The 10,260-nt window shown below is 43.2% G+C and overlaps 1 protein-coding gene across 4 annotated transcripts in view; it reads right to left on the bottom strand.

The window, feature by feature from the left end:
- Nucleotides 1–3,892: 3,892 nt before the first annotated feature.
- LOC145351946 (sodium-dependent phosphate transport protein 2A-like) overlaps nucleotides 3,893–10,260 on the bottom strand; it is a 59,926-nt gene continuing 53,558 nt past the window's right edge. For all 4 annotated transcript variants that reach the window (XM_080201759.1, XM_080201760.1, XM_080201758.1 and 1 more), the window contains 3 exons: nucleotides 8,913–9,029; nucleotides 6,844–6,968; nucleotides 3,893–5,287 (listed from right to left, as the gene is read on the bottom strand). In XM_080201759.1, the coding sequence (XP_080057885.1) occupies nucleotides 4,715–5,287; nucleotides 6,844–6,968; nucleotides 8,913–9,029 (815 nt within the window). In that variant the 3' untranslated portion in view covers nucleotides 3,893–4,714. The remainder of the gene's footprint in view (nucleotides 5,288–6,843; nucleotides 6,969–8,912; nucleotides 9,030–10,260) is intronic.

Below are 10,260 nucleotides of genomic sequence, written 5' to 3'. Positions count from 1 at the left end.
TCAACTCCGTTCTAAACCGCCTCCCCTTTATCTTGAGGCTGTGCCCCCTAGTCCTACTGTCTTTTTTGAGCGGGAAGAGTCTCTCCACCTCTATCCTATCCATCCCATTCATCATCTTATACGTCTCAATGAGATCTCCCCTCATTCTTCTAAACTCTAACGAGTACAAGCCTAGTTTATTCAGCCTCTCCTCATAGCTCAATCCCCTCAACTCTGGTATCAGCCTAGTAAACCTCCTCTGCACTCCCTCCAGGGCCAAAATATCCTTGCGCAGGTGCGGCGCCCAAAACTGCACACAGTACTCCAGCTGCGGCCTCACCAATGCCCTATACAGCTGCAGCAAGACCTCCCTACTTTTATATTCAATCCCCCTCGCTATGAAGGCCAGCATCCCATTCGCCTTCCTGACCACCTGCTGCACCTGCAAGCTGGGTTTTTGCGACTCATGCACAAGGACCCCGAGGTCCCTCTGCACCGTCACCTGCTGCAGTTTTTCGCCCCGTAAGTAATAGTCCTTCCTACCATTCTTCCTACCAAAGTGGACCACCTCACACTTGCCAACATTAAATTCCATTTGCCATTTCCTGGCCCATTCGCCCAGCCTATCTAGATCCTTCTGCAGACTCTCCACACCCTCCGCACAATTTGCCTTTCCCCCAATCTTGGTGTCATCAGCAAATTTCGACATCCTGCACTCGGTTCCCTCCTCCAGATCATCTATATAAATGGTAAATAGCTGAGGCCCCAGCACCGACCCCTGGGGCACCCCACTAGTCACCAACCGCCAATCCGAATAGCACCCATTGACCCCCACTCTCTGCCTCCTATTTGACAACCAATCCTCTATCCACGCTAACACCCTACCCCCAACTCCATGTCCCCTGACCTTCTGCAATAACCTCTTGTGAGGTACCTTGTCAAACGCCTTCTGAAAATCCAGAAAGACCACATCCACCGGCTCTCCTCTATCCACTGCCCTAGACACATCCTCATAGAACTCCAGTAAATTTGTCAGACACGACTTCCCTTTAATGAAACCGTGTTGCGTCCGCCCTATCAAGCAATTCCCTTCAAGATGCCTCACAATTTCCTCCTTAATGACGGATTCTAACATTTTACCCACCACAGACGTTAAACTAACCGGCCTATAATTCCCCGCCTTTTGCCTGGCACCCTTCTTAAACAACGGCGTAACATTAGCCGTTTTCCAATCTTCCGGCACTTCCCCGGAATCCAGCGACGTCTGGAAAATAACCACCAAGGCATCCACTATAACCTCCGCCATTTCTTTCAGAACCCTCGGATGCATTCCATCCGGTCCTGGGGACTTGTCCACAATCAGCCCCTCCAGTCTGTCGAGCTATAGTCATGATGTCACATCATGACCATCATTCATGCCAAAGGGATTTTCCCATCCCGCTGGGATGAATGGAGATTTGGTTGGGCGTCAAATTCTCTGACCTCACGCAGTAGGACCATTACATGAATGGCTGGTAGGATTGCACCCATAGAACCCTATATACACAAAGAGTCTGCCCATCGAATCTGCGCTGACTTTCCGAAAGAGCACTCCACTCAGGCCCTCCGCTTTGCCCCATCCCCATAACCCCATGCATTTACCATGTTTGATCCACCTAACCTGCACATCTTTGTACACTAAGGGGCAATGTAGCATGGTCAATCCACTTAGCCTGCACATCTTTTGACTGCAGGAGGAAACCGGAGGTATCCCACGCAGACACAGGAAGAATGTCTGTGTGGGGTTTGCACAATCACTCAAGGCTGGAATTGAACCCAGGTGTCCGACATTGTTAAGTAGTGGTGCTCACCACCATGCCACCATGCTGCCCATTGGCCTTGATTGAACAGAAAGTCTAGGCTGCTGATTGCTATGGCCTGATTTGTAGTATCGACCAAGCTAAATTTCATTCTCAATCTCACAACTAATACTAAAGATAAGGGAACATTTATATGGATTAATCACTGTACACTAACCTCACACAGTGTCATTTCAGCATATAAATTGTTTCAACTGTAACTCACAGCTGGAGTTATAGAATTTCGGGAGCAATTTGTTGATAATTTAAGATGTTGGACATTTCTGGAAATAATCTAGGGGAAGATAATTACTGGATGGTTAGTCAGTTGTGTTTTGTTTTTATTTTCTTTGAACACTTTTTTATTAGTTCTTAAATATACTTGACTGATGTGGTGTGGGGGAGGGAAACATCTGTGTAATTGCTATTGCATGAGGTTCTGGGGTCACCAACATAAGCGATTTTTGATCATCTGTTTTTTTCTGCGGCATGGAGCCTGAGGCGATTGCACATTGCAATTTTGAGTCTCAATTATTCCTTCAATATTGATTTCTATGACAAGTTTCTAGTGTCAAGCTGATATAAGACAAAAAGATACAGAGAAAGCAAAAATTATGAACCTTCCTTAAGGCTAGTAATTACTGCCAGTGGTGAGTGTTGAAGGAGAGATTTTCACCGCACACACTTACCACTGGAAAGTGTGTGTGAAATGTTCAGAAGTCACAATGCTGCAGCTCTGAACCTGGGGTTATTAGTTCGCCTGACATAAGATGCAGGAATTTGGACTCTAGCTCACTGATCATCTAATCATTCCAGCATTGGATTGCAAACACATCATAAACTGATTCATGTAACATTCTGACCATCTTTATCAATTGAGGTCCTTCTGAGAAGATGTTAGAGGGGAAAATGGGATAGTTAGCAGTGAAGTCCTCTGCTTTCTAACAGTGATATTACCAGAGTGAACTAGATGCAGATAGTGGCAGGAGATTAGTGTATGTGTAGAACTTCCACATCACTGTAATTAACACTACTGCTTTTAATAATAGCGAGCATTAGAGTTGCCAACCCTCCACGATTGCCTTGCATTCTCTTGGAATTAGAGATTAAGATTGGACATTTTTGGAAATAATCTATGGGAAAATAATTACTGGATGTTAATTGAATTGTGTTTAATTTAAATTGTGTCTTGATTTTATTTTCTTTGAATACTTTTTATGCTAAAAAACATTTGACAGATGTGGTGTGGGGGAGGCGGAGATCTGTGTAATTGGGCAGGCCAGTTGAAGGCACTAGGTCCATCTGATGAAACCATCAAGAAGAATATTGGCATGGATAGAAGACTGGCTAGCTCACAGGAAATAGAGAGTAGGCATAAACTGGTTGTTTTCTGGTTGATGGGATGTGAGTAATGGTGTGCCACAGGGATCAATATTGGAACCTTAACTCTTTACAATTTATATAAATGATTTGGATGAAGGGGCTGATGGCATATTTGTTATATTTACTGATGACACAAAGATAGTTAGTAAATTAAGTAGTGAAAAGGACCCAAGGAGGCTACAAATGGATATACAAAAACAGAAAATGCTGGAAAATCTCAGGTCTGACAGCATCTGTGGAGAGTCATATAGACGCAAAACATTGGCTCTATTCTCTCTCCACAGCTGCTGTCAGACTGCTAAGATTGTCCAGCATTTTCTGTTTTTGTTTCAGATTCCAGCATCTGCAGTATTTTGCTTTTATACATATGGATATAGATGGGTTCAGTGAGTGGGCAAATGTGAAATTGTCCATTTTGGCAGGATAAGTTAAAAAAAATGTATTATAAATGGTGAGAGATTGCAGAGCTCTGACATGCAGAGGGATCTGGGTGACCTAGTGCATGAACCACAAAAGGTTAGTATGTATGTACAGCAAAAAATTAGCAAAGCGAATATAATGATGTTGCGAGGGGAATTGAATACAAAACTGGAGTGATATGCCATAGGCCATTGGTGAGACCACATTTGGAATGCTGTATAAAATATTGTTTCCTTGTTTAACAAAAGATGTGAATGTATTGGAAGCAGATAAATACCTGGAATGGATCGGTTGTCGTATGGGGAAGGTTGTATCTACTGGAGTTTAGAAGAGTAAGAGGTGACTTGATGGAAACATAATCCTGAGGGATCTTGACAGGGCATTTCCTCTTGTGGGAGAATCCAGGGCTAAGGGCCGCTATTTAAAAATAATGGGTCACCCAATGACGACAGGGATTAAGATTTTTTTCTTTCAGAGATCGTGAGACTTTTGAACTCTCTCTCAGAAGGTGATTGAGGCAGGGTCTTTGCATATCTTTCAGGCAGAAGTACAGAGATTTTTGATAAGCAAGGGGGGTGAAAGGTGAGCAGGTATAAAATTGAGGTTAGTATTAGATCAGCCATGATCTCATTGAATGGTGAAGAAGGCTGAATGGCCTATTCCTGCTCCTAATTCATCTGCCTGTATGAATATGGCCAACCAGATTTAACAACTGGAGTGGGCAGAGGTGTAGCAGATTCACATGATGTTTCTTCATTCATCATTATAACACAACCTTTAACTCTTTCACTTTGACCAGGATAAGGCATCTGCTAAATTAGCTGGAGAACTGTCAGGTTATTTGCAACCAGAATCTTTCCACTAATATAGCAGTCACTTCCAGAAATATCTTTTCCCTCCATTCAAACACAAAGGACTAATGGCGCCCAATGACTTTCAGAAACATACTTGCACCGTTCCCGGGATAGGGAGACCTTGGGGGGGCTGGAATGGGAGGTTTGGTGGGGGAGGGAAGGTGGGGGTTGAGGGGAAGAAAGAGGAACTTTGCAAGCTATTAACAATGTCAAGGAAGCAAGAGGGAACTTGATGTGGTGCTACAGCTGCGTGACATCCAGCACAGGCAACCTGTTTAATATGGGAGATGAGGCCCCGACTGAAATCTCCTCCAAGTATGCGATGGCTGGGTTCTCGCAAGCGGCTTTCATCTTCAGCTGTGGAGATTTCTCACCGCAACTTGCACCTTCCCGGGGCTCTGACTTGTCAGAACAGATGCAATGGTCTGTGCAGCAGAGGGCGGCGTTAGTTATAACACGATCCATTGGCTTCAAAGAGTGCATCCAAACCGGGAGGAAGTCCCACGATTGCAGTTTCTTGGGCAGATAGCTAGGCCTGCGCGTTTGCAAGATGTTGGTGATGCCTATGAAGACAAGGATACCCACAAATGGGGCACCCACTCCGATAAGAACCTGCCAGCCAGCCATGGAGAGGCCAAAGATAAGCGAGGGGAGCAGTAGGAAGCAGATGATCAGATATAAAACAGCAAACCAGCGGTACTTAGCAGTTCGTTCTCCCAAGGTCTTTGCCATGCGGATAGGGAAACGAGTGATCGGAAGTGGGTACCACAGTATAATCCCAGCAATATTGAAAAAGAAATGGGAAAGGGCGATCTGCGAAAAGAAAGAGATTGAATGTAATTAGGTGCTCCTCACTATCTAGGCAAAGACAGCTCAAACTAATCCAGGAATGATACCGTGAAAGATCCTGGTCAGGATGAAATAAGACTGCAAATGCTGGTAACAAAATAAGCTAACTAACACCTTGACAGATTAATATTTCTGGTGTAGAAAGATAGGAAATGCTAGATGGGAACGATTATGGTCTGTTCAGCTAGCCTTCTAAAGCTGTGGGTACAATAACAGTGGACATCACTCTATATCAATCAGTCTACAACAGACATGGAATCTAATTTTGTCTCAATTAAAGATTTGAGGCAACAGTGCTACTAACTGAAGGTTCACATGACTGATTCTTGGGATGGGAGGAGAGGAAGGTTATCTTATGAGGAAAGATGGGCAGGATACAGGTTAGGTCTGTATCCATTGGAGTTCAGAAGATTAAGTGCTGATCTTTTTGAAACATGTAAGGTCCTGAGGGGACTTGACGAGAAGGATGCTGAGAGGATGTTTTCCCTTGTGGGAGATTCAAGAACCAAGGGACACAGTTTAAAAATAAGGTGTCTCGCATTTAAGACTAAAATGAGAGGAATTTTTGTTTCTCTCAGAGGGTGGTGATACTTTGGAATTTTCTCCAGAGAGCGGTAGAAATATGATCGTTGAACATTTTTAAGGAAAATATTTATGGATTCTTGACTAATAAGGGAGTCAAAGTTTATTGAGGGTGGGTGGAATGTGGAGTACAGGCCACAATCAGACAGCCATGATTTCACTGAATGGTAGAGCAGGCTTGAAGGGCCAAATGGCCCAATTCACATGTTCATGTGGCTGGGCTACCATTATCCGTTTGTGGCTTGCTGCCTAAATTTCACAATTTCACATGAACAGACCAAAAGGCAATAAAAGAGTATTCCTGTGCAAATCACCTCAATAGCAAATCACTTGCCTCCATCGGTCGTGCATTTTTCAATATCACTGTATTTCCTTTCACTGGACCAATCAGCTTGCTGAACTTGTTCAACCACATCAGTTTTTACATCAGCTGATCCCTTATTATTGGTCAGTTTGAAGATGCAATGAAACATCAGAAAAGTCAGTGAGCCACTGAAGGTTTCACATTTAGCCCTCAGTCTCATCTGCATTAGCCTGGTGTTGTGAGACTTCTTACTGCGTTACTGCGTCTCAGCTAATGGAAAAAGAAAGGAACCAAAATTGGTCCTGGCAATTTTTATCTTAGGGGCTTTAAAGTTGACTGAGCTTTCTGTTCCTCATAACCACCCACTGGAAAGAATATATATTAAAGCATGGTGTGATGGACTTCCAATACTTACTGAAATGCATTGGACAGGAGCGCGTGTGAAAGACAGGCACTTGGATTGGGTGCCAAAGAGCTGCCAATGCTCCACACAGCCATGGCTCAGCCCAGGTCAACAACTCCATGAAATAAGCAAAGAAAAAGGTAGGGAAAGTAGTCCTGAAAACATTTACACATTTGTGTTCATCATCAATTGCAAACAGCTATAACTTACTGAAGAAAGGTTTGGTTTTACCTGGAATGCACTTGGTAACATGTCACCTGGGCTGGCCAAAGCTGCCAAGACTGCAGTAGTGGTGGTGCCAATGTTGGATCCCAAGGTCAAAGGGTAGGCACGTTCAATACTGATCACCCCAATACCTAGACAACGTGAAAGAACATCACAAGTACAATTCAACTCAATCCTAAATGATAAAAGAGTACATACAGTAAATATTAACACATCAAATATTTTACAATATCCAGGTTAAGAAGCCTTGCTGCTCAATGATTTAAGATTTGTCACTGGAGTTTTACTGACTGTCCGGAAAATGCCAGTAGGACTGAGGGCAGATTTAGTTTGGGTGCCACTCCGACAGTGGATTGACTTCCACCCAGCACCTCTGTGATTGTCTTCTGGAAGTAACGGAGGAACATAGTATAATTAGTGCCACTGATGTCCTTGCTGTGTACAAGAAAATTCTGTGCTTCCTGGATGCCCATGTTCCACAAATGAATAAAGAATTCCTGATATAGTAATTAATTGAATTTAAATTCCCCCAGGTGCCATGGAGGGATTTGAATCCATATCCCCAGAATTTTACCCTCGGCCTCCAGATTACTGATGCAGTGCCATTGCCACCATGCTACCAACACCCCATTGCTCCTATTATAATTAATCTTTTACAATTTAAAGAGGGTAGAAAGAACAGAGAAACTTTGATTCACACATAGACTTTTAAAAATGGCAGGACAAGTTGAGAAGGCTATCAAATCAGCACTTCACTAATTGAGGCATTGACCAGAATCTTCCAGATGTATGAAGTTCACAAACTTCAGGTTTATTTCCCGCGTATCCAGAGGGGGCCAATTAACAGGTTAATTTAGAGTTTGCCATCCAATTTGTGCCAATGGACATTACATGGACCCAGAGAGACCAATTTGAGGGCATGATGAAATAGTTGCCCAGAAGCCCCATTGGGAATAATCAAGTGCTGCTGCAGAAAGGGCAGACCTTGAGGTGCCTCAAACTTGATGCTCTCATGAAAGGGTCCAGTGGGAGTATTAAAACAAAACAAGGTCCAGAATCGTAAGGGTCAGCATGAAGGGGTGGAGAGGAGGGGAGGGAGGTACGTGGGTAACGTAAATGTTTTTGGCCACAATTACATCCTTGAACTCTTGTGTCTCACACTGATACAAGCATTTAGCACAATCTCTAATGGCCCTATGAACCTCTCCAAGTGGCTTCCGCTGAAGTGTTGCCAGGCTCCAGACACAGCAGGGGCAACTTGCATCACTTCATAAACAAAAAATGGCCCTTTAATGAGGTCTTAATTACTTTGATTACCTCGCCTCCTCCGTGAATCAGGTTCCTAATTCCTGTGGCAGCCCACCCCTGGTAAACTCATCTGGAGCAGGAATATTTTACAGAGCTGTCCTAACTTCATTTTCTGCTACTTTCCAACCCTCCCTACCTCAAAATTCACTCTGTACAGTAAAAAAAAATATGGAAGTATAGAAGTTAAGTCATTATAAATCACAGTTTTGACATTAATGAGATTTTCTGTCAGATACTGGGCAGGAAGATTGTCAAGGCTTTGAGGAGATAAAGAGGAGATTTAGCAGAATGAGACAAAGGATGAAGACCCTATCTGGAGAGACTAGAAAAGTTGTGAATGTTCTTCTAAGGACAGAGAACGTAATAGGACATTGAAAAGAGGTATTTACAATTATAAAACATTTGAAGAGAGTAAATAAAGAGAAACTGTTTCCACAAAAGGGCTGGAACCAAAGGACAGTAGTGTAAATGACTTTGAGAAAGATGAAGTGCCTTTTTTAAAAATGCAATGTGCTGTTATGATCTGGGATGCACTGCCTGCAAGGGTGATAGAGATATATTCAATGATAACTTCCAAAAGAGAATCTGATATATGCCTGAATAGGAAGGAATTGTAGCATTAGGGAGAGTGTAACTAACTCTAATAAGGCACTATCAAAGTGCCAACACATAGACAATGGGCCCAATGGCCACTCTCAGTGCTGTAATTCCATGATTCTTACGACATCACCCAGGATAGCATGTTTTCTAGTTGCTTGTGAGCTTACCAATGAGGGGAGTGATGGCTGAAGTAAACACTGAGCTGCTTTGAACCACAAAAGTAATGCCAGCTCCCACAACCATGGCAAGGTACCCCGCCAACCAACCAAATGGGTATGGGAAATCTGAAATAAACAGATAAACATGATATTGAAATTGGCTCTTTCTGCCATTCTTCAGAACTTCAACACTTTCCTAAATTACCCCAACTTATTGCATGATTTATTAACATCTGATAGACTCCTCAGATGGTGATGAGCTTCAATGGCTTCAATTACAAGGTGGCACAGGTTCAAGATGAAAGGAGGAAAGTTTAATGGAGATGTGAGACAGAAGTTTTTTATGCATAATCGTGGGTGCCTGGAACGCGCTGCCAGAGGAAGTGGTGGAAGCAGGCACATTAGCAACATTTAAGGGGCATCTGGATGGGTACATGAATAGGGAGGGAGTAAAGCAATATGAATCGAGTAAGAACAGAAAGTTTTTTTCAGTTTAGTGAGGGCATCATGATCGGCTCAGGCTTGGAGGGCCAAAGGGCCTGTTCCTGTGCTGTACTTTTCTTTGTTCTTTGACTATTTGGTCGCCATTGACAATATCTGGAAACTTCTGTGTAACCAGGCTGGTTATCCTCAACCATAAACCAGCAAAGTAGAACTTGTTTCTTCTCAGTGCGTTATTAGTCCTCGCATGAGGTGATGATCCTCCACAGTAGAACATTTTTATTTTCAGGCTTTGAGATGTGGGTATTGCTGGCAAGACTGACATTTATTGATGCATTCCTAATTGCCCTTGAGAACATGGTGATGACTTTCTTCTTCAATCGCTGACAGTCGTTGTGGTGATAGGCTTCACACACGCTGTTAGATATGCAGTTTCAGCATATTAATCCAGTGACAGTGTTAGGTAAGGACTTCTGGTGACACATTTTCAGGCCATTTCACACATTACTGCCGCGTTATTATAAGTTAGTGTAAGAACCTGAATTTCTTGTTGTCCTCCAGATGTGGCCTTGTTGACTGTCAAAAGGTGAATGGGATTGCTGGGATGCCTGGTTTGAATTGCTCTGGTCATTATATGGAGGGATATTCTGTTATTTTGGATACAATTCCAATCACTTTTTATGTAACAATTGGAGCAATTCTTGTGTCCCCATGTGTACTCTTTTGTCCCTAATGATTGAAGTTCAGCTTCTGCCTATACTCTTGATATAATGAGATCCTTTGATGTGTCCAAAGGCGTGCAGATTAGGTGGATTGGCAATGCTAAATTGCCCCTTAAAGCCAGGGAGATTAGCAAGGTGGATACATGGGATTATGGGGATAGGGCTCGATGGACCAAGTGGCCTCTTTCGCACTG

This window comes from Carcharhinus amblyrhynchos, chromosome 13 (assembly GCF_965287045.1).
Source record: "Carcharhinus amblyrhynchos chromosome 13, sCarAmb.v2.hapA, whole genome shotgun sequence".
NCBI classification, from domain to species: domain Eukaryota; kingdom Metazoa; phylum Chordata; class Chondrichthyes; order Carcharhiniformes; family Carcharhinidae; genus Carcharhinus; species Carcharhinus amblyrhynchos.
Note: the sequence above shows the minus strand (reverse complement) of the source record. Positions and strands in the feature narration are given on the sequence as shown.